The sequence below is a fragment of the Anopheles merus genome, chromosome 2R (genome assembly GCF_017562075.2).
Source record: "Anopheles merus strain MAF chromosome 2R, AmerM5.1, whole genome shotgun sequence".
In the NCBI taxonomy this organism is placed as follows: Eukaryota; Metazoa; Arthropoda; class Insecta; order Diptera; family Culicidae; genus Anopheles; species Anopheles merus.
The window spans coordinates 42,017,382-42,043,444 of NC_054082.1; the positions used below are offsets into that span (position 1 = coordinate 42,017,382).

Genomic DNA, 26,063 nt, shown 5'->3' on the forward strand with positions numbered 1-26,063 from the left:
TCGGCACGTGAGAAACACGCGGCCAAACTGACAGAAAACCCGTGGCCTCGGTGGAAAATTGTTGTATTTATACGCTCGAGGCGATAAAATCTAGCGTTGTGCCGTCCTACCGAAGGGTGCTGCTGCTTGCTCTCCCTACTCTATCTGTTCAGACAAAACCCCGGATGGGAGTTGGATGGTAGCGGAACAAGGCGAAAGTACCTGCAAACTGGACCTTCGACGACGGCTTAACCGCGCACCGTGTGTAGTGTGTGCTGTGTGAAATCAATTTCCGGAACAGCCCCTACAAAGCGGGACGAACGGGCGCCCACCCATCGCTCGTCCTACCAGCTTCAATTGGATTAGGATTTATTTTTATTTGCATTTAATATTATATTTATAATGTTTTTCCCCTTTACCGCGCACAAACATACACACACACACCACAATATGTTTTCGTGGTTTTAATTGTTAGGTGCAGTGCTTTCCCTCTCAATGCACGGGGCCGTGACACACTTATCCACTGATAATGATGTTCGCGCCGTCATCTGATTGAGGGGAAGTCCAGTACATCGAAGGAGGAAGTAGAAGGGAGGGTATGCCTTTGTGGGAATAAGGTTGGCCGCAGTGGATTAGCTTTGCCGGTGGTGAAATGTTCTAAAGCCGATGTACCGCGTGCGACGCTTGAAATAAGCCGTATTTCTATCACTGCAGTTCTATTCGAATGTAAATTAGTGTGGACGGAGCAACAAACGGAAATTCGGGTTGAAGCGGTTATAAAGTGAAGCCTGAAGCGACCAACCGAGACTGGAAATGTGCGTGGGAAAAGAAAATAGATGCGTAATGACTTTTTGCTGTGATTCTTTGAAGTATAAAAACCACCATGGTGGTGGGTAGGCCTTAAATTATTTTAAATTAAATCGGAAATGCATACACATTCGACTAAATTCTAAAAGTCTGAGGGGCGCAGCGAGTACGGTGGCTTGGCCAGGTCGGGACAGGCTTGCTTGGAGTATTGATGTTGGAGATCGAGTTGGAGATCTGCAGCACAGGACCGGGCGTTATGGCGCAACATTCTGTTCACGGCACGATGCGACCGACGGCTCTAGTCCACTATATATATGTTGTTTGTTATTTATGTAAAAATTGTATGTAGAGTTGCAAGATATTATTGCCTGATGCAATCGAAATGAACTTATAAAGAAGAAAACTTGGACTGAGCAGTCAGTCGTTGATCAGATCGTAATAAAGCAACACCGTCTTAAAATCAAAAAAGTCTGTTTCAACGTTCTCCCTCATTCGGTCATTCGGTCCACCTCCACTACCCTTGGTCGGTTTTCGGCCATCGTTATACGGTTGTGTTTACTATTATTCGCCAGTGGTTGTCGATCGCCAGTGGTTGTCTGGTGGTACAGTCGCCAACTCGTACGACGTAACGACATGCCCGTCCAGGGTTCAAGTCCCAAATAGACCTATGAGCTCTTTTGGAATCCCGGCCCACCATCCCACCAAGGATCTGCGCCAGGGGGGGACGGGCTTGCGTGTCTCCTAATCAACCTGACGCTAGAGAGGGTCATCCGCGACTCGAGGGTGGAGACTTCGGGAACCATCTTCTATAAGTCAACCCAGATCCTGGCATACGCTGATGATATAGACATCATTGGTCTGTGGTTTTCCTTCGTAACAGAAGCTTACAATGGGATCAAGCAGGCGGCAGAGAACCTCGGATTGCAGATAAACAAGGCAAACACCAAACTGATCCTAAAATATCATGCTGCGACGGACGAAGCTGGGACTAAATAATACTTATGTAGTACCGGTACACACATACGCCTCTGAGACATGGACACTGTCCAAATCTGACGAAACCCTCTAAGCCACGCTCGGGGGGAAGATGCTCAGAAGGATACTTGGATACTGGATACCCGTATGTGTGGAAGGACAATGGAGGAGCCGATATAATGACGAGATATAGATATACGAGATGTAGCCTAAAAAATAAAGTGATAGCCCGTAAAATAAAGTGTTTCAACTTGAATTATGACTAATATTCGTGGAAACAATATTACTTTTCTACTCTTTTGCTAGACAAAAAGCCAAATTCCCAAGTATCTCCCCCAACAACACATCTATTATATTTACCGTTTATAAATTTTTGAAAAATGCATGTACAGTAGGTGACCGCTAACTGAATGTGTTTCAACTGGAGTTCTTTTTAACTGGAAGTTCGCTAACTGGAGTGATTCTCAGTTAAAAAACACTTAAACGTCAAAACATGAAACATCCGGAATCTCATGAAGAGAAATTTGTCGCAAATGTCCAATTTTTAAACAAATTTAGTGTTTTTTGCATACTTTTGCTCTTAATTTATGCCATTACTTGAATTACTATACTTTATATCAACATAAATGAAAAAAAAAGTTTGGTATGTTTTTTCAACTCAACGCCAATCAAAACAATCAATCCATAGAAACGTCACTCCAGTTAGCGAACGTTGTTTGTTAACTGGAGCTTGTTTACCTCTCAGTTAGCGGTCACCTACTGTAATACATCATTTTAGGCCGTCCACAAGAACAGAAGAGGCGTGGTAGACCCAAATTGAGGTGGCAGGATGGCGTGGAGGCGTCCGACTTCACGTTGCCGCCACTGTATTTCACTTTGGGAATCTAAATAATTAAAGAAAATGCTTCTCACTGATGGCCGTGCCCATTAATGGCAAAGGCAGGCTTAGATCGACTAGAGTGATTGCGCTTAAAAAGAAGAATCTATATAAACTGTAAGTTACATCTGCCACTTTTAAATATTATTTTGCATAGCGTTTCCAAGGCTACACTTAGAATATGAAAGAATTAATCAAGAGTGCCATAGCTGTTTTTTTTCTTCAAATTTATTTCAAAAAGTTATTGAATTTAAAGATTTATTAACAAAACCTACGGGCACATCGCATTCTGCCAACAGCAAAGTTTATATTAGCAGCTAAAAATTCTTTCCCAACATAACAAAGAAACAGTCAAAAATATTTCCAAACGATGCTGAAATAATTCGTTAGGATTAATACTCGTTTTGTTCTCCCAATTCCTTGACGCATCTAGGACACAACGATGTGTAGAGCAAGGTTATTTTTTGCCTTTATGCTGCATGTGTCCAAAACACCCCCAGCACCAATCTTTGCGCCATTACCCGCATTCATTCGTCAAGACACCTGCTCGGCACCGGAGGGGGGAAACGAGAAGTACCGGGCGGTTATGGTTCCCCCCTCTAGGATACTGCAAAAATGAACCCATAGCCCTCCTGCTACCAGGGCGCATGCGGGCAATTTTGCACCGGCAAAGGGTGCTGAATGTCTGGTCGGTATCGATTTACCCATCAGTTGCAGCATCACCCACTATCACTAGCGCCCGAAAGGAACCGTACTAGACTGGGATGGCCGTGCGGTAGCAGTCACCCTCCAAGAGCAGTCGGTTTTGCCGCTTGTTGTGTTGTACTCTGTTGCAACGTTTCACGATCGCTGCACAGCGTGAAACGGCTATGTTTTCTTTTGTTATGTTCAAACGATAATAACGCTAAAGTTGTTTGGGCGATTAAGGAAGGCAAAATTCTTCCCTGTTTTTGGGTTTGGTAGCACCATCGAAAGGGAAGTTCGAACCCTTAGCACCCAGACGCACAGTACGCACAAACGAATGGGCGTGTCAAAAGCAGATGAATTGCCCACCTTCATCTCCAACGGTGGTTGGGAGCAAAAAAAAAAACGGGAAAATAGACTAACAGCTAGAGTGTTTCTTAAGACTTTATTCAGTTTCACTTGTTTAAGAGCACTTTGCACGGTTTTCACCGAAAGCGGTGTAGAAGAATCAGGCGAGCTTCAGTATGCTTCTTATGGGGTAGGAAAATAGGAGTCATAACTTAGGCCCAGCTTGCGCAGGCAGATCACGCGAATGGGCTGATAATACTATGGTTGAACGAAACACTTGGCTCCGTTCGGAAAGCGTCTAATATCACAAAATGTTTGTTCACGTTCCCGTTTCACTTAAAGAAGACGTTGCAACGACACCACCAATAACACTACTAGCAGCAGTGAAGAAGTCAAATTGTGGCCATGTCCCGCCCCTCCGCTGCCCAGCTGGCCGAGCTTCGGTTTGAAATCGTAACACGTGGGAAAGTTGGCCGGCGCAGGCAACATCTCCGAACTGTCGCCAACCTTTAGCACCAGCGACATACCGATCTCGGCGTGGAACTCGATGTGGCAGTGGAACAACCAGTAGCCTGCAATACACCAGAGAAGGAAAGATCAGATTAGGAACACTTTCCCATTACGCCGCTTCATCCCACCTCAACTTACCCGGATTGTTGGCGATAAAGCGAATGATTGTGTAGCCCCCGTCCGGAATGGTGACCGTATCCTTGATCGGCGCCCGCTTGAGCCTTCGGGGCAGCCGACCCTCCTCGTCCATCCGGCGTATCTCCTCGATGGTGGTGTTGCGGCTTACCCGATCCATTCCGACGACCCGGAACGCGTGCCCGTGCAGATGGAACGGATGGTTCGCATCGAACGTGAAGCCTTCGTCGATCATCACCATCTCGACCGTGGCATGCAGCGGTATCTGCAGCACGTGGCTGCACTCGCAGAACTCCTGCCGACAGTTACGATCGCGCACGCTCGTTTCATTACAGAACTGGCTCTCGTCCAGCACGTCCTTGCCGGGCAGGAACGGTACCGGTGGCATGCGCATCGAGATGTGGTTCAGCTGCGGCGTGTACAGCCGGTTCGTGTTGTTCACCACCTGCTGGAAGCCGTACAGCGACGGTACGTGAAAGTGAGGATTGTCCTTGCCGTAGAAGTCGTAGTACACGTAGAACTTGTAGTCCGTCTCGTTGCGTAGCAGCAGCAAATCTTCCTGATCGAGCGCACTGGTTTCGGCGATGGTGATGACGTTCTCCGCTCCGGGGCCACGGTTCAGCGAGTTTAGCTGGACGCCTGGTGCTTCATAATCGTACGGTGGCCACGATTCGTACTCGGTGTCGGTCGGTGCGCCCCGGTACCGCAACACGGCAAACTGGTACGCCGAAGTGAACCGCTCGTCACAGTCCATCAGACCGCGGAACCGTATCAGATAGTTGCCGATCGGTTGGTTCGCCTTCACGATAAAGTCGAACCGCTCGCCGGCGTAGCTCACGAACGAGCCCAAATCCTCTAGCGGCTGAATGCCGAACCCGTCCGATGCGATCACCGTGAGGTTGTGGTTCTCGATCGACAGCTCCACCGGGCAGTTGAGAAACTCGGCATTGATCAGCCGGAACCGGTACCGTCGGCCCTTGTCCACGTGGAACACTTTCAGCGGGATGTGTTTCGATTCCGGTACGACGATGGCATTAAAGTTGACGGTACGCGACTGGCGCTTGGTACGGTGACGCACCTCCTCCGCTCGGAGCACTGTTTTCAGGTTAGTGTTGCTACTTGCCTGCAGCAACTCTGCATCGTCCGGCGTGGTAGCGTCCGTAATTGGAACCGTAGTCGTTGGGAGCTCCTCCATCAGCGTGGTACTCTCCGGTTCGATTGCCATAACCGTTTCCGGCTCCAGCGCCGGCTCCTCCGTACTGGTGGTCGTCGTAGTAAGTGGAGTTGTCTTTGCAAACCGCTGGAAGTATTTGCCGCGTCCGTTAATCAGCAAATTCGGCGGTTTATTATCACCTGTCGAGTGATGGTGCGAGGCAAAGAGCGAGACGCCCTGCTCGTGGCCCCAATCCTGCACCGTAATCACGTGCTCGGACAGATCGTGATCGTACAGCAGCTCCTGTATATCATTGTCCTTGCGGATGATCAGTGCGCCGAACGCACCGTCACCGCGTTGCATGCCCGTGTGCGAGTGCCAGAAGTGCGTCCCCGGATTATCCGCCCGGAACGTGTACCGGAAGGTCGTTCCCGGACTGATCGGACACTGCGACACGTGCGGCACACCGTCCATGTACGGAGTGCGCCGTTGATGCAAACCGTGCCAGTGGATGGTGGTGCTTTCGCCCATCAGATGGTTTTCCACGTCCACCACGATGATGTCATTCTCGCACACCTCGATCGCCGGACCCGGCATCATGCGGTTAATGACGGCTACGTTCCTGCGCACGCCGTCCCCGGTGATGCAGTGCGGTCGTTCGCAGTCGGTCGCATTGTACGGGCAGTTGTAGCACGCCTTACTCAGCGTACGATACCATTCGAGCCGGAAACGGTAGTAGCAAGTTTCCGGCTTGCGGCCCAGCGTGCATGCCCGCTTGCAGGGATGGTTGTCGTAGCTTAGCTCTTCGTAAAAATCGACTCCTTCTTCCGGCTCGAACGGGGAAGCGGTCGTCAAACCCGGTGCCATCTGCGCCTCAGTGTAATTGCACACCCGGCAGCAATCACGCTCAACGATGTGCTGGTCGGGACAATTTCCCACCGCTGGACACTGCCTACGGCTCGAGCTGATCGATAGGAAACCATTCTCCTTGACGCAACGGTAGACTAGACACCCGTCAGGACTTGCCCACGACTGTCCCTCGCCGTAAAACTGATCGTTAAACTTGCACTGCGACTGGACACACTGAGGACAGCAGTGTTGTTCAGAGAGCTGTGCTTCAAAACCCTGCAAATAAACGATATCCGAAGAAAGGGAAAGGTCTTAGTGTCCGAGGGCTCTCAGTGAAAAGCTCAAATGTGTTGCAAAATACCTCAGGACAGGTGGTGTTACACTGTATCCCGATAGAGTTGATGAACATTTCGTTTGCATCGTTCCGCAAACACTCATAATTCATACACGTGGTTTCGTTGACCATGTTAAACCATTTCTCGCCTACCGACCGCGTTGTCACCTCTCCGTTGACGTACACTTCACAAAAGTTATCTGAAATGAAGAGTTTAGCAAAGTGTTAACAGTTTACCGTGAACTTTGGAATTGACAGATGAAAAGCCGATACCAACCACAACGCTGCAGTGTACAGCACGTTCCGGCAATGCTCTTAGGGCGAATGGTACGCTCAGCATCGCAAAACTCGATCGGCGGTGGACAGGCGCTAGTGTCGCAGTACAATCGAAGGATCTTACAGCATGGGTCCAGTTCGCGACGGATCCGCTGGCCCGGTTCGAGAGATACCTCCGAGATGTTTGACAATGGTTGGCATTTGCTCGTGTCGCAATCTATAACGAAAAGAATGAAAGGAAATTGTTTGGTGATATGGATTTACAACATAATTGTTAAACTATTTCCTAGCATATCAACTAACTCGTTAGTCTAATCAATGACGTAAGCTAAACTTTAAACGTTAAACGTTTTACTTCAAGGGACATTTTTTGACTGTGAATCAATTTCTTCAAACTTCAAATTCCAAGAGATTTTCAACCTCACATACTTATCTGCATTTTGTTCATCGTCCCATAACTCCATTGTAGTTCTTTCATTATTTTCCCTATTAAGGTCTCTTATAAAAAATTCAAACATCTCAAATTATCTAAATTAATTAAGTATTTTGTACTTAAAGGTATGACCATGAACTTGAAGTTGATGAACATCAACTTGAAGATCTATTGACCGCCCTGACGACCTCCTTCAGTCCTCCCGGATTGTACCACGGCTTAATTGTTAACAACTATCAACAATTAGTAACAGGTCCTCATTACATGCACTCAGATAGAGATGGATCGATTACAGTTGTTGCGGAAATAAAAATAATCGACTATATGGAAAGAGGGTCATCTTCAATGTTTGTAGAGTAAAAGTAAGCTACTTTTAAGCTAAGTAAGACGAGGTAATTACAATCGTAATTAATTCCGGTGTTATCTATCAGCACACGAAGTTAATTTGAAGACTTGTATGTAAATTAGAATTTTACCACAAGACTCTTTTACTAAAAAACAAAACATTCTTAAAATGCTTCCTAAGCACGTGAGCATTTCATCGCAACGAATCATAGGAAGCATTATGTTTTACAAGATAGAGTCGCTTCTTAACTAGGTATGATGATGGAACAGCAAGTGTGAAGCCATTATCTAAGCAACGATTACGATAGCACGTTTGTTTTTTTCTCACCTTCTCTGTTTTCGACTACCCAAACGGTGCTAAACCCCACGTGCGGCACCACGGTTTTCTCATTGATATTCACCTCCAGCGCCCGTAAACATCCTCCCGTAGCATGTTCCAGTGCGCGCGCATGTCAAGTGCGAAAAATCGCTGATCATTGTCAAGGCATTTTGTTGTCCCACTTGCTAAGGGCATCGGTTTGAGTGTATACAAAACGCATCTGATGCGATAGCGAATGACCCTCGCAGGGGGGGGGGGGGAGATGTCGCTGATGGCACAGTCGATTCATGCTGATTACATGGCAACTTACCCCCACGCGCACGCATCAGTTGGGTACGTTGAAGGATGTGCTTTGATATTCTGGAAAGATACCGATTGTAATGAAATCGTATCAACACGATGGGCATGAATTGCCCCCCGAAAAACCTTCGCATAATGTAACGTGACCATTGTGCAATTGCGTTGATGGAATGGAATGTTCCCAAACAGAATGGTTGGTTCACTTCTTCCGGATAGTTTCGTTGAAATAGCTTTAAAGCTCTTCCTGTGGACTTGGTGGACAAACTTGTTGAGACCAACGACGGCTAACTTGCAGCCACAGGGTCACAGAAGTGCAACAGAAACATAACAGAATAATAGAGTTAACAAATTTGGTCGCTCTCCCACCACAAAAACGCCTCTACGGACAAGGGTGTGTGCGATGGATTATTAATACCCACGGCATAGCCCCTGTCGGGACAGGCGCGATAAACCGTGTGAATGAATTCAAATCCGTTTTAATCATATACATCGCGGCGTAAACCTTCCAACTCACGCCATCAATCAACGAGGGACGAAGCAAGGAACACCAGTAGCACCTGTTTGCATCATTCCCTGTTAGCAGAAGGTGGCAACGTGCGACACTCATCGCACCATCCCATTACGGTAATTAAGCAGTCGTAATGGGTCCGGTCGCGTACCTCCTGCCGTAATTATACCGTAACACTAGCGGCATTGATTACAAAGTAGCTCACGAACACGCTGGACAAGATGTTCGTGGGAGTGTGGCACAGATTAAATTAAAAAACAGGAATGCTAAAATGAGCTTCTTCCTAAAAATAGATTATTTTATGACAATTCTTAAATGCTATGAACTTGTACCACACACATAATACGTTATCGCGGAATCGAGATAGATCGAACAAAAAATTGACCATTTATAATTCCATTCAGCCAGGCATTAAGTTCCACTCTCAAATCAATTATCTTCTATCTTTTTTCGCAAGATAGCTTCTTTAATGCATACACGATTGATGGGGTTTGATAACAGGGCAAAGGCTTATGTGCACTAGAATTGACACAGGCACGTATAATCACTCACTCGCCGTGCATCGTTCCGACGGGGTTGGAGCGTTCAAAGCTCGTAACCAAGAAACAAAGCAAACCCTCGAAGCAAGGGCGATAGCAGCACCATTTACTCACTAACGGCAATCGAATTGGCAAACGATCTACCGCATATGTTACATAAGTTCACACGATCAAGTCCTCCACTTTGCCGCTTCTATCGCAACCAGTCGATCGGGAGGTTGCGTGTGAATGTGGATCCAAACAGCTGGACCGATCGTTTACACCTGCACGCGTACGTCGGATTCGAGCGGTACGTGATCGGTCGCAAGACGACGCCAAGCACCAGTAGGCCCCTTGACCTTGACCGTGGGTCGTCACCGGAGACGCGACCGGAGATGCCATCCAACTGGCAGAGGCTGCGTTCTGAGCAGAACCTGTGGCCTTCCAATTATCTGATGGTTGAATTGTGCCGCTAATGAGCCCTTCCTTTCGAGCACTATTATGTGCGGGAATTCATTCATCAATCATAAAACTGATTTTACGACTGCTCAGCGTACGAGATGGAGCGGGAGCCTGCTGGCAAAACAAAAAATACACAATAACAAATCACCTTCCCAGTAGGATTATACCATTCCGCCAAACTCGCACGCGGCTAGATCCGGCAGGCAGCGGGTCTGTGTCCGAATCGAAAAAAGCCAGGCTGCGACGGTGACTATTCGCGTTCGCTCGAGGAAATCTAGCGTTCGTGGTATTTAATTATCCGTCGCATACATTAACGCGAAACACACACAACCACACATCCAGCTCCGGTATCACCGGAGCAGTTCTAAAAAGCGAAACTAGTTTGGTATGCGGTTCCGGTAGATTGTTTCAAGCGCGGCGAAGGTATATCATTTGCGAAATTAAAAACCCTCTGCCACAATGTAGCCATCCAGCGCGCTACAAGCTTCACCACCGATCAGAACCTCATACGTCCGAAAGTGAAAGGACATCGGTGTGCCGCTGGATGAGAATTGGCAATACAATCAACCAGAAGGATGTCCGTGCGTGGATACGGAAAGCGTAAGAACTCTGTCGTTGGCAAACGCACCTCGAGTTCGTGTCGTGTGAGCATTAGCTTCGCTGTTTAAAGTATCTACTAGGCAAAACCAAACTGTGTGTTCGATGCCCAGCCTGCAATTGGGTTCGTATCGATCGTAGCTCGCAACTTCTATGCCCAAATTAATTACTCCTCCTCTACCCCTTTCATTAATTATTCTCGCACCCTTCCACACATGTCGGTGCTTTCCACGATCGCTTCCCGACCGCAGTCAACCGTCACCCTGCATACGCAGTCCGGCAATCCGGCGGCGTGAATCATAAAGAAGGGTTTCACACACTGCCTCACGCGATCAACGGTCTGTGACGGAGCGGCCCATGTCACGCGTCGGAATGTCCAGAACGTGGAAATCGCTACCGTTCAACATGCGCGCTTGTACACGCGGCAACTGCACTGAAACTGAGACCCCGTTCTATGCGTCTTGTGGATGACGTAAAGTGCCGTTTTGAGCCAGGTGCGTTAGCTAGAAATGGCAACCAGGCGACCAACCTGGAATCCGTTGTCCTAAAGCCGCTACCATCGTCAGATGTAACTGGTTTTGTGGCAGATGTTGAGAAACGTAAAAACCAACGTACAGCTAAACGTTGAAACTTTGCCGTTTACTAATGGGTGACCTGAAAATCGTTTAAGGTTTGTCTAATTATCTCCGACACGCTAACACGCTGCGGGCACGGGGAAGTATAGGATAATGTCGATTATTCATCCACTCTAATAGATTACAAATCAGTCGTCGGTGATGACTTGCATACCGTCGCATCAATTCGTGGGATTCCCTTTTTGTGGGGATTAAAATCCCTCTCGCCAAAAAATCACAGAAAGATACCAAAAGCACACTGTTTTTTCGATTATTCCGATCGTGCTGTTATTTTTTTGTTATGGCACACCCCTGCCACAATCTTCCAGACAAACAAGAAACCAGTTTCCATTGCAGCGGTACCACATGAAAGATGATCTTCCGGGATGGGTTTGGTACGTTCAAAAGCAGCTGGTAAATCCCGCTCCACCGCAAAAGAACGCTTCCAAAAGAGGCTCCGCTATGACGCGATCATTTGTTTACCATGGATGTGCATTGAAAGCAGGTGAAATCCAAGTTGGGACATTAACAGTCGCACGATTGCACAAACCACTCTTCATACGTACAAGAAGTGCAGGAAGGACCTGATAAAGCATCTCGTATAATAGCTCGAGCCCCGGCAACAGTGAACTTACCCGTGATGACGCTTTGCGAGTGACCGATTGGAACCATCAGCGACAGGATAGGCAAGATGGTGGCAGTTACTAAGGCCAAGGCTGACAGCCGATGCCGACCGGCTGTCAATGTGCTATTTCGAATAGCCATAGTTCCGTTAGTGGGCAGATGCTGTTATCTCTACGGGGTAGTTGACTCCTCTTTGACGTGTTATCCACCGCTTTAAAAACGCGGATGCATCATCTGCAGTCGATTCTGTCTTTAAAACCAAATGTCAGTGAGCTCAGGTCCACGCCGCCCTGCGAAAGAAGAGAAGTAGCAATAAAATACAAACAGTTAAACTTATGCAAAAATAAAACATAACAAAACAAACAAAACATGCAACATCGATTAGCGAGTGTAATGATGAAACACGGTGCAAAACTTTCATCTTACACCGTCGTGCAGCTTCACGTGCGAAATGGCTACCAGCTGCAAGGCGTGATATCTGCTAATCAGATGAAGAAATCAATGTTACCCGTATTTGCATAAACTCGCGTACCACGCAATGCGCAAAAAAACAACTAAACACCATCAATAATGACGATCACACGGGTATTATCACGATCGTGTGGCCAGCGGGGTTTGCAGCGTGGAGAACAGTTTTACTTTCGCCCCGGGTTAGCGAAGGTGAACAATCATAACGGAATCTCATGTTCACCGCGCCCTCGATGCTGAGGAACGATTCTGCTTACTCATTTGCCTCTTTGCTCGGCTGGAATGAGATCCGCAGGCACGTGAGCATAGCTGATAGCGAGGGAGGGTTATTGTTTGCCGTAGCCATGCAGCATGGAGCACACAATCTGTGATAAGCGAAGATCGTAGTGACAGACAACAAGACTCGGAGGAAGCAAGATAAAACTAGCAGACGACAGACGTCACTTTCTAGCAGCATCATAAACATAACGATGGTAGGGTAAGCTTTGCGGCACCAACATTTAGCATCTCGGATGCTGTGAGATAAGACGTCCCGATAAGTTCGCTTGTTTTGTCTATGAACAATCGAGAAGTTGTGAAATCATAGAATAAGTTGCTAAAAAATGAGTTCTCTTCTAACATTGTATTCACTGATTATGGTTTAACATGTACATAGTTCGTTTCTTCTCAGTTTGCTACCAAAGCCATCAAGCATATGATCTATCATCCATCCATCCATCATCTATCGCAAATCTATTTTACACCGTTTGGTGTCAGCATCCACATTAAGTCGGTATGCTGTTTGACACACAATTACCTGCAAGATTGCATAACGGTGAGGCACAACTGAGGTGCAGCCTTCCACACGGGTACTTGACCTAGTGACTACGATACACTCCACCGTGGTAGGGTAAATGTAGCGACCGGTAGGGCCAACGCGTGAAGCGTGAGGTTGAGATGCTTTGAAGATTGGAATGGAACCAAATGTTTCATCCGTTCGAAACGGCAAGACCACTGATCACTGACGGTAGCTTCTGGTTGCTGGCAACTTATCAGCTTAATATTCCACTACTGAAAGGAAAAACCTGCTTCAATGTATTATTTTAAATAAAACGAATGCGTGCGAAGTAATTGAGTTACCACTTTACAGTGGTATGTGTGCTTCGTTTTTTCTGTTTGTTCACGGATGAACACAAACTATGAACCTTGAGGTATTTAATGATCATATTTACCATTAACCACTTTATGCCGCCAAGCAGTTATCATTGAAATTCACTCAAATGCAGCCATACCGTGGCTGGATAATGGTGGATGGTTGTTATTAAGCTTCTGTACCCGCTTTGTTACACAAAAGCATAGTTTCGGTACTGTGTGCTGCGCAACAACAAACGACCTTCCCGTTCCCCCCAGAAGAAGAAAAAAAAACCAGAAACATGCATATATAGGTCCACTATCAACCTTCACCAAAGGATGGATAGAAGGCTCGGGTGATAGACTCTAGGCCTCACTCTCACTTTCGGCGGCAACAACCAAAATGGATCACTGTTTCGAAAACAGCTCTGGCTAGTTCTCCCCACATTTCAATGTGCTTCTTTTATTGATTTGGAACCGATTTGATGGTCGACTGGAGCAGAGGCTGCAGAAAGGCGTCAGTTGAAAGCAGGCGCATAATGAAGAAAACATTCTTCTTTGTGTCTCGAAATCTAGTTTGATCTGGATAGTGTTTTTTAGGTTTGTGGTATTATTGTTTTTCGCCGATCGATAGATCATTTAAAATCGACATTGATTTTTTAATGCATTTTTAGACGATGAGGAGAGACCAATGAACGTTCACCATTCGGCGTAAAGTCCTAATAATTTTACCTAAACAACAACATATATATTGATCGACATTCTCATTCTTCTTCTTTGGCATAATACAACCGTTGTCGGTCATGGTTTGCCTGTACCACAAGTGGGCTAGGCTTGCAGGGACTTATTGTTTACTCATAGCAGGATGATCGAAATTGGTCAAAATTTGGGCCCAAACGATGCATTTCGATCGACCAACCAGAAACCAGAAATAGAACTCAATCAACACAAGCATAAAAGTGTTCCTTACTGCCGTATTAACCCTCCCACCGGTCACGGAAGTAACGTATCGCACAATTTTACCGCGATTCACCAAATTTGCAACCACTTCCGTCCTGTTCGGTTGCGGAATTGCTCTATGTTTTTATTAACCGATTAAATATACGCCGTACCGGTGCCGTCGTTGTCGCTGCTTCTACTTGATATGTTTGTTCGACTGAGTTTTAGCAGCCGTTTGTTACGGTTTTGTGGTTAAGGGGTAGTGGGAGTTGGCATGGTATAAGATTCAAGATTTGAGATCGATTCAGACGACGACCGTCGTTCGGCACAATCATACGGTTATCAGAAGCGGCGATGGATGATGCATATTTATGAAGAAACGCAAATAGTTTGCAAACTTCCTTGTTGGTTGTTAACGAGAAACAAAAAATAGGGTGTCTCATAGACAAATAACATAATAGAAGCGAAAAATAGACCAAAACAACATCAATTTATAACCGTTTAATTTAATTGCACGAAATCTGGTTATGTGTTTTTTAATATTTTAGAGCATTTTAATGTTTAATAGATCAGATCAGATTAAATAAATGCACTAAAAAAATTTGACACGCGCTAGACAGTAAAGTTTGTTTAAATTAATTGCACCTCATCCCATACACATTCAAAGTTATTCAAAGTGTAACAATCTTTAAACCCTTTCTCACGCTGTTAAAACACAATTCCACTTTAGAAACTACTCAATCGTCGAAGCACATTTCGTGACACTTACAGGCAAAATCACTGATCAATCGTTATCAACCGGCAGGCTGCGACGCGTGTTGGAAACAGCTCCTGTACTGGCTTCCGCACGTTTTGAACAACTTTGCTGCTTGACAGCCAACCACACTCCCCAACTAGCCACCGACAGCGGTAACTTGTCACTACTTATCAACCCACACCGAACTACCGCGTGATGCAGAGTAAATAGATTTAAATTTAACGATACTACTCCACGTTATCACGAGATGGCTTTTATCTGGCAGACCGTGCACACTCCTGGCGGCATATCACTAACGCAAGATGATGTTTTACACGTCTTTCCTTTCGGCAACGTTTGCCGCATTTGTACTTTTATTTTCACAAATCAATGAATGACTGGCCCTTCAAATGGATGTATTTGTTCACGTTTAAAACTGACAAAGGGCGCATTTGAATTGGCACCAAATCACTTCCTCACTTTCCTCAATGTCGTCTCCTAGACTCGACCATTACAGGAGGACTACGACGTACCGAAGGCAACGAGAAGGCTAACGGACGCGCACGGCAGTTTTTCTGCGCTGGACGGCAGACAAACGTACGCGATCGACTGAACGTGCGATCGGTGGGCACGAACGCTTTTAAACCGCCTTTGCCACAGCTTTGCCGCCTTGGCTCGTCTGACGTCACGAGTAACGATGCGCGGGCCAAACCGCACGCACGCTCATATCTCGGCTTTGGTCGGGCAAGCTTCGCTACTTCGGGCGGGTGCAAGGAACGCGTGAAAGCTCGATTAAAAGGGGCCCGTGGCGATCTGGGTTCTTTTCGGTGGGATTCCCCACGGCATCAAAACATGCGCGTTCAGGACGATCCTTTCCCGGCTGGGGGAGCGTTTGATATTAGATTCTTGATTGGGATGTTGGGATGGGGATTACTCATGCTTCAATTAAAGAACTGTTCTTGGTGTATGGTGGAGTGAACGGCAGGGAATTTTACAAGAATGTGGGGATTTATAGGGGGGGGGGGGGAGTGTTTGTTAAATAGGTTATTTTGATTTTGTTTGATTTTTTCAATTCGCGTCTAGACCCCAGACCTGTAGCTCGAATGAAAAGCAAATCTAGACATCTTTTCGAAAATCCAAGCAAATGTGTATCACAATGTTTATCAGTTTTGAACGTTTTATACCCATTCACACTGTAATAATTATTAATTAACACTCATAGACCCGCGATGCGTCGAATGTTTGCAAATTGATATTCAGTTTTAACACAGTTTTGAAGTTCCCATGTTATCATAGATCCAAACAAAATCATTTGAATTCATACAACAATAATTAACACACAATATTATTAATATCTTAAACTAACTTTACTAACATTTTATTATATTTTTCATATTTTATAGTTAATCAGTATGTTTCACTACTGATTGTTTCCTCGATTCTCTTCTTTTATTTAGATTTGATTATCTTTTTCATTTCTGATTGTTCATCACTAAGTTTCACTAAGTTCTCTTTTTTACAGTAAGAATCTTTATAAACAATTGGTCATTCATTTTCGTTCATGCAAATGTTTAATAAGAGTCTGGTAATTCTACTATGATATTAAATTCTGACATTATAATTATAATATAGAGCAATTCAGGCTGGTGAAATAATTTGCAATTCTTGTCCTTGTCGTACACTACCTACATGAATAGCAGCGGTGCGCAGGTAAAAGAGTGGAGTTCAAACATTGATTGCAGTTGACAAAAATCTTATCAAACACCTAACAGTATTGATGAACAGAGTAGAGTAGAGTCTAGAAAAAGAGTAAAATTGAAATTATAGCAAAAAAAAAACACACACACACACACACACACTCAATTTGCTACATGCATTGTTGGTACAAAATCAACTACTTGCGCTGTAGATGCCGGCGGAACGGAAAATTGATGAAAATCAGCACCAGGCTGAACGTGTTAATACAAAACTTACATCCATTCCGCGGACGTCTCTCGGACGTCTCTCGGACGTCTCTCAATCAGCCAGTCTTGCCAAAACAATAGTTTAATTCTTTTTTATAAATCAATTATTTTTCAATCTCTTTAGGTGGAACTCTTTTTATTTTATTAATTTTTTGATTTTTTTTATTGTGTAAAGTTTGCTGTAGCTGCTGTAGTCATCTAATCGGAACTTGTGTAAGTTTAGCCGATTGATGGTATTTTTTTTTCTATGCACCGATATGCAACATTTTTTATTAAGACATTTTATTTGAAAAAAAATTTAGCTTCAAATACTATGCATATTTCAATGGCTTGAATGCTTTAATGTATACTTTAATACCGATCCTGGAAACTGTTTAAACACCTTTACTATAAACCTGATATCCTATCTTAATCGCTTTATCAATCAGAGAACAGGAGGACCTTTTAACAGCAGATTAAATTAAACAAATATTCGGAAGTGTCTATTGTACCATTTTTTGCTGAAAGATCTAAATAAAAAATGGTATTGCATTCTAACAAAATATTATCACTGGTGTGATCTAAAACAACTGAAACATGTCAAAGATGCAATGTAATGAAAGAAATCGCTCTTTCAACCGGTTGTTTATCCCGTGTGTTCTCCGTGTTTCACTTAAATTTAAAAAAATACATCAAAAACATGTGTGCCAATTTGCTACTGAAGGTTCGTTCGTTCAACAGCGATAACAGTCATTGTCGATGGCACCAATGCATCTGCAAAACATTTTAGATTGCACGATCAATATTTAATGGTTTGAATGGCCGCGATGTTGATCGAAGACAATATGTATTGACTAAACTATAGCACTCGTGGCGCACTGCAAAGATAAATTCAAACGGCAACCGCAACACAACGCTAAGCTATTGATCAATGAAGGATAGATGAAAGAAAGAAGAAATAGAAAAAAATAGATATGTATGCTTTAAAAACGACAATTCTTTTTCTCAGCGTTGGAGTGGAAGTCATCGTTTCGTTGGCTTTAATACGACGCTCATAAGTTGCGGGCCTCGACGAGTACCGTTGCTAAATGCTTTCCACCGTATGCCGGCGGCCATTGCATTTGGTCCTTTTATGTTTTCCCCGACTTTTCCAGCAATGGGAGGAGTAACGCACGAAAGCATGCACATGCGCAAATGAAAACGCGTCCCCTTCGCGCTACACGGCTGCGGCACCCGGAACAGCATCCCTAAAATCCTATATAAGAACCGGGCAGATCCAGCACATTCTTTGTAGTTGCTGGTTTGCCATTCATAGAGCTAGTGTTGGTCAGTTCAACCTGCAGCGAGTGCAAAAATCTGTGAATTTCAATAAGAAATCCCAAAGCGATGGATAAAATTTGCCGCTCACAGTTACCGGATTCATCGTCTTCGCCGCCACTGAGGTTATCATCGATATTGCTGTGATCCGTTTAGTTATTTTCTCGAAAAATATATCCCCAAAACTCCCCCCGTCGGTTTGTGATATTGTGTGGATTCTCAATGAGATTTTTCTTGATGATTTTTTAAACTAAAAAGTCTCACAAAATACGTTTACACGTGATACCCTTCCTGTGTGTCGATCCTGAATTTGGTGGTTCTGTGTTTGTTGTGCTGTGGATTTTGAGCGTTCTGTTTGTGCTTAAACTTGGTCCAAATCGATTTTCTATTCCTACCACTGCTGCCGAAAATGGATGTGCTTATGTACAACGCCCCAAACGCATCGTACAGTGGCATCGGGTTTCACAGCTTTGACGACGAGCTGATGGCCGATCTGCCATCGTGCGTCTATGCACAACACCATCAGCTAAACGCCGCCCCCGGGAATGGGGGTGCGGGCAGTAGCAGCGCGGGACACAGTGCCGGACACAGCGGCCACCCTGGCAATGCGCCCCCCAACTTGAGGCTGAACCCGACCAGCATACGGCAGATGCAGCATCAGTATCTTCAACATACAGGTAAGAACGGTAGCAAACGTGACGCACCGTGACCCTCACGGCCGTGGCCTTCGGGAAAGGTTACTTTTGATAGCCATTTATGCAATGTTCTGCACAATATTCTAACCACGTTTTAACCACGTGCTGCTTATCGGAGAAGGCTGCAGCAATATGGTTCACATCCTCACCGATTCCGAGACGATATCTGTCGTTCTTCCGCATTGCTGAAGAAACTTTAAAATGCGTTACAGAACCCACTTATCATACTGTGCACTGGATCGAAACGCTATCGTACAAAGTCACGCAGCTGGAAAACTAATTTTATTGGCTAATTTTGTTTTGCATTCACCTTGAAGTGCACACAGACACACACGCACACATGCTCTTCAAACGATGGGCAGTTTGAACTTTTAATGCAACGTGAAGATAGTCATTAAAATCACCACCAATGCGAGTGAGGCGTTAATGGCAGCATCGGTACCTGATCCGAGCCGGAAGAAACCTTCAGCTGGTTTAATCGTTCCTGTTATCCTGTTTCAGTGTGTGCGACTTTAAATATGTTTGGACAAAAAAAAAGTTACATTTTTGCTACATTTTTCCCCACAGAATGTTTGGACTCGTCCACCCCACCCAGCCCGTCCCTGTCGACGACGATGGGAACCCACCCGTACAATCCGCCACCGTACAACAAAATGCAACGCCAGCAGACGAACGTCCGCGAGCGCAAACGGATGATGCGTTCCGCCCCGAATGGGTAAGTAACAAGGCTCTCCCATCCCCCACCCAGGCGAATGTGTTCCACCGTCTGCTAATGTTTAGCTCCACCATTAACAGCAGCATTAATTCGGCGTTCGATGAGCTGCGCGTACACGTGCCAACGTTTCCGTACGAGAAGCGGCTCAGCAAGATCGACACGCTGCGGCTTGCGATCGCGTACATTGCACTGCTGCGGGAGGTGCTCGAGGCGGACTACGATCCGCTCACGTACGTGGAAAAGTGTCTGCGCGGGGAAATAAAGGCCGACCGGGCGCACTGGAACACGAGTGGTAAGTAATCCAGGGGCAGTTTCCTTTTTTACAGTACCATTGTATGCTTAAATGTCTCGTTTACTGCTCAGATTTAACAGCACGACTGTCCTGGATCAATTGGGAAAACTTGGGCGTACATCCGGGCAGACGTACCATCCTGACGTCGCTGGCACTCGGATCGTCGGAGAGTATGGGTTCGTGTGGACCGCCGCCACATTTGATCTAGATTGCAACCGCCGCACTTCTTTAACGCGGCACCATTTTAAAGTCTTCCGTTTTATTTATTCTTTAAATATAAATACTAAAACTGCATCTAATAACTATTTATTGGCACTAGGCTTACACCTCTCTACCCAAGAAGGAATCAGCTAGATCTCTATCGTATCCCATTTTAAATGAGAATAAAAATGAAAAACGCACTCTCGTCGCCAATTATTGCTTAAAACAATTCAAAAATAATGTATTTTTTCGTTCCGGTTCCATTAAATGGCACAAATGTTTGACAATCTTCCCTAAATATAAAGCATACAAAAGAAAAAATAATATCCAATCACACTCCCGCGCGCTAGTTGTACCTTCCGGGGCCACTAGCGCTTCCGCTGCCACCGCTTTCGCTGCTCGTATGGCGCAACCGATGGATTGGCTGGCGGCTCTGGATGCGCTTTCGCTTTGCGACCGGACTGTGCTGCTGTACCTTTGCGGCCGCACACGGACCATCATTCGTTAGGGCCGGAGCGTACGGCCGCGCATAGGTTGACGCTACGCGACGCCTCTTTTTGCCGTTCGATTCGTGCGCGATACGATACTCGTCCGAGCCGGAGGAAGACGTACGCAAAATTCCACCATCCGACCGGGTTGTGTACCGGTTTTTAAGATAATCCGCAAACGATGCGGCTCGGTGTAAGATTCCACCACCGCCAGCCGCCGCGCTAGTGGTGCCTCTTGGTGCACCCATCGAGTGTTCCTCCTGCGTGACGTCGCTGCGCGATGCCAACCGAATGACATTGGAAACGATCGACCACAGTTTTCCACCACCACCACCACCACCGCTGCGAGTAGCATTCATTCCATCCAGCTTTTCTACTTTGCTCTCGTGTAACGTATTGTCGGCGAATGCGTCGCGGTCGCTTTTGCCCTGCCTTATGTTTGGTCGCCCTTTGACCGGATAAAACACATCATCCGTGCCGGAATCGTTTTCCGCATCCTCCACCGACGCATCGTACGCCTTGAACGTGTCGCCGAGCCTAGGAGCGGCCGAACAGCTGTAACTCCGGCCTGGTATACCCCCTCCGCACGGCGTTCCCCAGACGTCTTCAAGCGTGTCGTTCTGGGCACTGTTGCTCTGTTGCTCCCCTTTCAGCTGCAGTTCCTGCAGCGCTTGGAATGAGCTCACCTTCTTCAGTGCCGTACCGCCGCCGCCCGGTTTCGGTGTCACCGGGTAGCTTTCTGCCGAGTGTAGCTTCCGCAGACTGTCTTCCCCTCTCGGCACTCCTAACGCGCTGCTCCCTTGCAGTGATTCCATATCGCGATGCGTTTCGTAATACTCTGAACCGTCCGTCGTGTTCGCATTCGGTACGGCATCGGCCTGCGCTAGCTGTACCGACTCTTGGGCCGGATCACCTGGCCGTACCATACGTTGCGCTTGGGTGGATTGAGCCGAAGTTGCGGAGCCGCAGCCGCCGCCACGCCCACTGCCGAGGCGCTTCAGTGTCGGAGTGGTACGCAGATCCAGCGGATCTTTCGTCGGTGACGCCAGCATACTGTTCATGCCGCTGCTCATCGTAGAGTTGAAGCTCATCTTACGCTGCGTGCCCGGCTGCAGCATCTTCGAGTACACACCGCCCACACCGGCCGTATGCTGGGCGATGGCACGCTGGATGCTTTTGGACATTACCTGCCGCAGCGGCGTGGCGACCGCCTTCGACCGGTTGCGTATGATTGCCCGCACCTTGTCCAGCTCGTTCGGTACCGGGGGCGACGCACCAAGATCTTCCGCCCGGCTGTCCGTGTCACTGCCGCTACTACAGTGTATGCTCGACATCTGGCCCATCGTCGCAGAGTACGACTCGTTCGGTTGCTTCGGCCCCGTCGGCATCAGCTGCCACTGGTACATGGGCGTTGAGGTGGTGCGCACTAGCTTGCGCGGCCCGGGACCACCATCCACGCGCAGCAACCCGGATGCGTTCACCTCCGACGAGTTGTTTGTCATCGAGAGCATGCTCTCGAAGCTTTGACGGCTCTTGCGCTTCCAGCGCAGATTAATCTTTGTCAGCGGCGTCAGCAGCGCTTCGTCCACTTCGTCTATCTTGTTGTCCACCTCACCGAACGGTTGAAAATCGCCCGGCACGAGACTGCTCTTTCTCCGTTCACGGGACGGCATCGCCCGATCGTCTGCAGGTTGCTCAACCGCAATGTTTTCCTTATTGTCTGCGTCAATGGTGGGCAGCGCATGGTGACCGATCGTGCCGCTGCTTTCGAGATAGCATTCACCTTCCTTTCCCGCGTCACTCGAGCAGAGCGTGAAGCATTTGTTAATCTGCTGAAAGTCGGTTAATGAATAGAAAACCTGTCGCGCACGTTTTGTGGTTAGTTTTGTTGCTAAGATCAAATAGGAATCTAATTAAGTGTTTTTACCTTCCTACATCGGTTGCATTCCAGGGCAGATGTTCTTTCAGTATGTGTACGATGAGCAAATTGTTTGGCGTGATTTTAGTGTCCTTCCGCAACGGGAATGGTCTGTCGTTGCAGATGTAGCAAATTTTGCGTAACATGGCGTCTTCTTGATGGTTTCCATCTTCATGCTTTTGCCGGCACTTGGCACAGCAGAACACCTGCAGGCAGGTTCTACACTGCACCTGATAACGAACATATTGTTGAATAATAGTGCAAACTGGCGCGCATCTCACCAACTTACCTCCTTAGGTATAATCATCCTATAGTTCACTGTTTTCTCTACTTCACTTCATGTACTTTCGACTCGCTAGCGATGATGGCCGTACGCTTCGAAAAAGGATGATGGTTGTCCTAGAAGATCAACACCACTACTGTCGCAGTCCGGCAGCACCAACACCAGGAAGATTTGACGTTCGCTGTTTTGAATTGGATGATCGTCGCTCACCGGCAAGTTTCGCACGGAATCGAACCTCCGATCGACGCTGGTTCAGCTTTGCCCGAACCTCCTCCACACTTTCGCGCTCCGGTGCGTACGAGAGGTGCAGTATACCGCCGTAAAAGTTGCGTGCGTCCAGCAGCTTTTTCGCTTGTCGGGCCTTTTCTAGTTTGACGAAACACGCATGAAATACGTCCGTAAACGGTTCGGGCTGCAGCTCGTCCGAACCTTCATGTTCCCGTTGCCAGCTGTCGGTAATGTTGCTGATCGATTCCACTGCCCCGAACCGCACTAACTCTTGGCGTAGCTCTTGGAGCAGATTAATTTGCGGAACGCCGAAAATGAGCAAGTGCCGTGATTCGTTCGCTACCGAGTACACACGTACGGCTGTTAGCTGGCGCGAGCGACGATACAGTGGACGGTTTTGGCAGTATTGGAAGCGAAGGTGGTGACTGTCCGGCGGTGGGTTTGTAGGTTTCGATGTACCGCTCATGCTATTAGCAAACGGAAGTAGTGGTGGAGCGATTGGCCGCCTGATTAGGACGCGGGAATGGGGCAAAGATGAGATTCGTGCGTGCAGTTGGGGAATGCGCGGTTTGTTTACGTTCGCCAACGCTCGCTTGCCTGCTGTCAGGTGTTTTGTCATCCAAGCTACTAAAAAACCTATTTGGAATAAAGACCTTTTCACAAACAGAAATTTTGTTGTAAAATTGAAACCGAACAAGAGATAAAATGAATACAGTTTGCACGTTTTGTTAACCATGTAGGAAGATTATTTCGAACCTGCTTGATTGTGTGCAGCTTCCAAAACATAAACTCTTCAGTATTTTGTAACGGCCGCCAAGATCCGTTTCGTTTGAACTGTGAAGCGTTTCTGAAGCGTTTCCACTAATCAAACCCGCTGTCTAAAATTTGCCTCCAAAGCAGTGTGGCCAGTTTATTTTGGCAGTTTTCGGTAGGCGATTCAAAATTTTATCGGTAGTTTTCGGTAGGTTAAAACTCGAAACTTAACTCGAGTTAAAAGAAGTGAAAGCGAAAGAAGTGTTAAAAGGATGAAGGGGAGGGGTTACTAATGCGCAAGATGAAAGTTCCATTTCAAAAGAATATGCATCCTTTACCTAGGATATGGATTAGATTTGGTTCAGCGGTTACACAAATGAAGGTCTTTCTGAAGTGTTGATCTGAAAATTGTACTAGGAATTCTAAGCCAAAGAAGGACTAAGATGCACATTTTCTTCTCAATGGTGGCAAGTTCTTTTTCTCGGGCCTCCACGCGACCTTAGAGCCGCTGCAGTGCTCCATCGGATACGATTTTATCGTACGTGCTGTCATTTGATTTTCGCTGGATTATTTACACTGATTTAATTGTTTGGCTGAGTTTTGTAGTTCAATGATTAAAAAATTGAGATTTTTTCCTTCAAACCCTAGATATATATATACATCGGTATTTCTGGTCACTTTGCCCACAGGGCAAGGCGAGCTTTTTGGCGGCCACCGTCGCAAAACCGTCGCAAAACGTCAAAACCGACGTCGCATGTACTGCAAAGCGACGTCGCCAGCGAGCGAAACTCGCAACGATTTCGGGGCGCTGGCGACGTCGTTTTTGACGTTTTGCGACGGTTATTGACCTTTCGAGCGAGCTTTTGCCCTGCGGGCCAGTGTGGCCAGATTATATTGGCAGAATTCGGCAGTAGCTCTGTTGAAAACGCAACCATTTAACCTTTAAGTTGGCAACCGGATACCCGGGTATTTTTTTCAACTTCGAACTGCAATAACTTTTGATTCATTGCTTTTATTGACCTGAAACTTTCTGTAGCCTCCCAACTTTTAATCTCTGATTTTTTGGTGCATAAATTGTAATTTTAAACAGTCTGTAAGTATTTTATTTTGATTTTTTTTTAAACTTTACCACGTAAGTTGGCAACCAGCAAACCCGGGTATTCCATACATTTTGTATGGAGAATGACGTTTCTCTTTTTCATTTTTTCGTATTGTGCTCATTTTCGAGTCAAACTCAAGCGATTCCAAATTTCAATTCGACCGTTATTTTTATAATAAAATGAAAAAAACTTAATGAATAAATGAAATAGAAGAGAATATATGGTCGGCATTACTTGCTTACAGCATTAAAATATAGAGAGCATTCCCAAATAGCCATAATTGCTTAAGCAGCTCATTTTGGCACGCTAAAGATCGCTGCTCTAATTCGCCTTTTGCAGTAGATAAACAGCATCAAAGTTCTATGTGGGTCTTTCAAACAGCGCCTAAGCAGCTTCCTTATGCCACGATGCCAGGGATTATTTTTCTTTGTGTTTTATTTTCAAGCAAGCGTCATCGATGAAATAAACAACAAGATTTGTTTCGTTTAAACACATGTGTATATTTTTAAATCTTTTGTATTGATGAATTACATAAAATTTCACACAATTTACTGATAATTCACAATCACTTCACTCAATATTCATTCTTCAATTAACGAATCTAACTTGTGCAGCAGCGATGAGATTATTGCCGGCGTCCGTCTTTGACACTTTGACAAGAGCCACCTTGAACCGATGTCATGCATTAAAAAGCTATAAAGTTCCACCAAGTTCAGTACCCTTTCTTAACAAGCCCTCAAGTTCCACCATGAACCCTACACATAGTGCTAATCAGCCGCAAAGTTCCAAAAAGTACCATGTGCCTGTTAAAAAGCTCCATAGTTCCGCAAAGTACCGTCTATCTCTTAATCAGCCACAAAGTACGACATCGGAACGATTTTTCGTTAAACAGCCCTAAATCAGCTATAAAGTACGAGCTGGCTATTAGGGAAATGGCTGTCAAAACGGGCTAAAATAAGCAACATTAAATTAATAATTAAAGTGCTTTTTAACACCAATCTTAGGAAAGTAAGAGTGTTAAATTGCTTTAAACATTTTTTTGTACATATTCACATTGATAAAACATTTTCTGACCCGTATTCGCGCTGCCGAAAATAGGAACACAGCCTGCCGAAAATAGGAACAAACTGCCGAAAATAGGAGCAAAATCAATGTTTGCATTTTCACGAATATTTATGAAAAAGGGCTTTGAACCGGCAAATAAAAAATAGTGTAACATACTATGATAGT

The 26,063-nt window shown here is 45.9% G+C and overlaps 4 protein-coding genes across 6 annotated transcripts; 1 reads left to right on the forward strand and 3 right to left on the reverse strand.

Moving 5' to 3' along the window:
* Positions 1-3,733: 3,733 nt before the first annotated feature.
* On the reverse strand, positions 3,734-15,567 carry LOC121589524 (laccase 1-like). Its single transcript, XM_041908507.1, has 6 exons — positions 14,934-15,567; positions 11,659-11,937; positions 6,929-7,144; positions 6,679-6,851; positions 4,319-6,593; positions 3,734-4,242 (listed from the first exon to the last, which is right to left on the reverse strand). The coding sequence occupies exons 2-6, from the start codon at positions 11,786-11,788 to the stop codon at positions 4,007-4,009; spliced, it is 3,030 nt and encodes a 1,009-aa protein (XP_041764441.1). The 5' UTR covers positions 11,789-11,937; positions 14,934-15,567; the 3' UTR covers positions 3,734-4,006.
* A 2,577-nt stretch (positions 15,568-18,144) lies between these two features.
* LOC121589687 (pancreas transcription factor 1 subunit alpha-like) lies at positions 18,145-20,252 on the forward strand. 3 transcript variants are annotated; one of them, XM_041908775.1, is made up of 5 exons: positions 18,145-18,285; positions 18,611-18,837; positions 19,423-19,570; positions 19,636-19,862; positions 19,934-20,252. In XM_041908775.1, exons 1-5 carry the CDS (start codon positions 18,230-18,232, stop codon positions 20,068-20,070), a joined length of 795 nt encoding a protein of 264 aa, XP_041764709.1. In that variant the 5' UTR covers positions 18,145-18,229; the 3' UTR covers positions 20,071-20,252. The 3 variants fall into 3 exon arrangements, with proteins under 3 accessions (XP_041764709.1, XP_041764711.1, XP_041764710.1); XM_041908777.1 differs by having other exon boundaries at positions 19,654-19,862; XM_041908776.1 differs by having other exon boundaries at positions 19,651-19,862; positions 19,934-20,250.
* A 13-nt stretch (positions 20,253-20,265) lies between these two features.
* Positions 20,266-22,498, reverse strand: LOC121589686 (mitosis initiation protein fs(1)Ya-like). The gene is made up of 2 exons (XM_041908774.1): positions 22,479-22,498; positions 20,266-22,410 (listed from the first exon to the last, which is right to left on the reverse strand). The coding sequence occupies exon 2, from the start codon at positions 22,222-22,224 to the stop codon at positions 20,410-20,412; it is 1,815 nt and encodes a 604-aa protein (XP_041764708.1). The 5' UTR covers positions 22,225-22,410; positions 22,479-22,498; the 3' UTR covers positions 20,266-20,409.
* Positions 22,499-22,504: 6 nt separating this feature from the next.
* On the reverse strand, positions 22,505-23,809 carry LOC121589688 (RNA-binding protein 48-like). Its single transcript, XM_041908778.1, has 3 exons — positions 23,737-23,809; positions 22,759-23,633; positions 22,505-22,699 (listed from the first exon to the last, which is right to left on the reverse strand). Exon 2 carries the CDS (start codon positions 23,597-23,599, stop codon positions 22,886-22,888), a length of 714 nt encoding a protein of 237 aa, XP_041764712.1. The 5' UTR covers positions 23,600-23,633; positions 23,737-23,809; the 3' UTR covers positions 22,505-22,699; positions 22,759-22,885.
* Between the last annotated feature and the right edge of the window lie 2,254 nt (positions 23,810-26,063).

Excerpts from the sequence above, each read along its gene's own strand:
- LOC121589524 (XM_041908507.1), bottom strand. The coding sequence starts at position 11,788 with ATGGCTATTCGAAATAGCACATTGACAGCCGGTCGGCATCGGCTGTCA. Across the intron at positions 6,594-6,678 it reads GTAACACCACCTGTCCTGAG|GGTTTTGAAGCACAGCTCTC; the intron begins GTATTTTGCAAC and ends GTTTATTTGCAG. Across the intron at positions 4,243-4,318 it reads CTTTATCGCCAACAATCCGG|GCTACTGGTTGTTCCACTGC; the intron begins GTAAGTTGAGGT and ends GGTGTATTGCAG.
- LOC121589687 (XM_041908775.1), top strand. The coding sequence starts at position 18,230 with ATGGATAAAATTTGCCGCTCACAGTTACCGGATTCATCGTCTTCGCCG. Across the intron at positions 18,286-18,610 it reads TCGTCTTCGCCGCCACTGAG|TGGCATCGGGTTTCACAGCT; the intron begins GTTATCATCGAT and ends CGCATCGTACAG. Across the intron at positions 19,863-19,933 it reads GGCGCACTGGAACACGAGTG|ATTTAACAGCACGACTGTCC; the intron begins GTAAGTAATCCA and ends TTTACTGCTCAG.
- LOC121589686 (XM_041908774.1), bottom strand. The coding sequence starts at position 22,224 with ATGCCGTCCCGTGAACGGAGAAAGAGCAGTCTCGTGCCGGGCGATTTT.
- LOC121589688 (XM_041908778.1), bottom strand. The coding sequence starts at position 23,599 with ATGACAAAACACCTGACAGCAGGCAAGCGAGCGTTGGCGAACGTAAAC.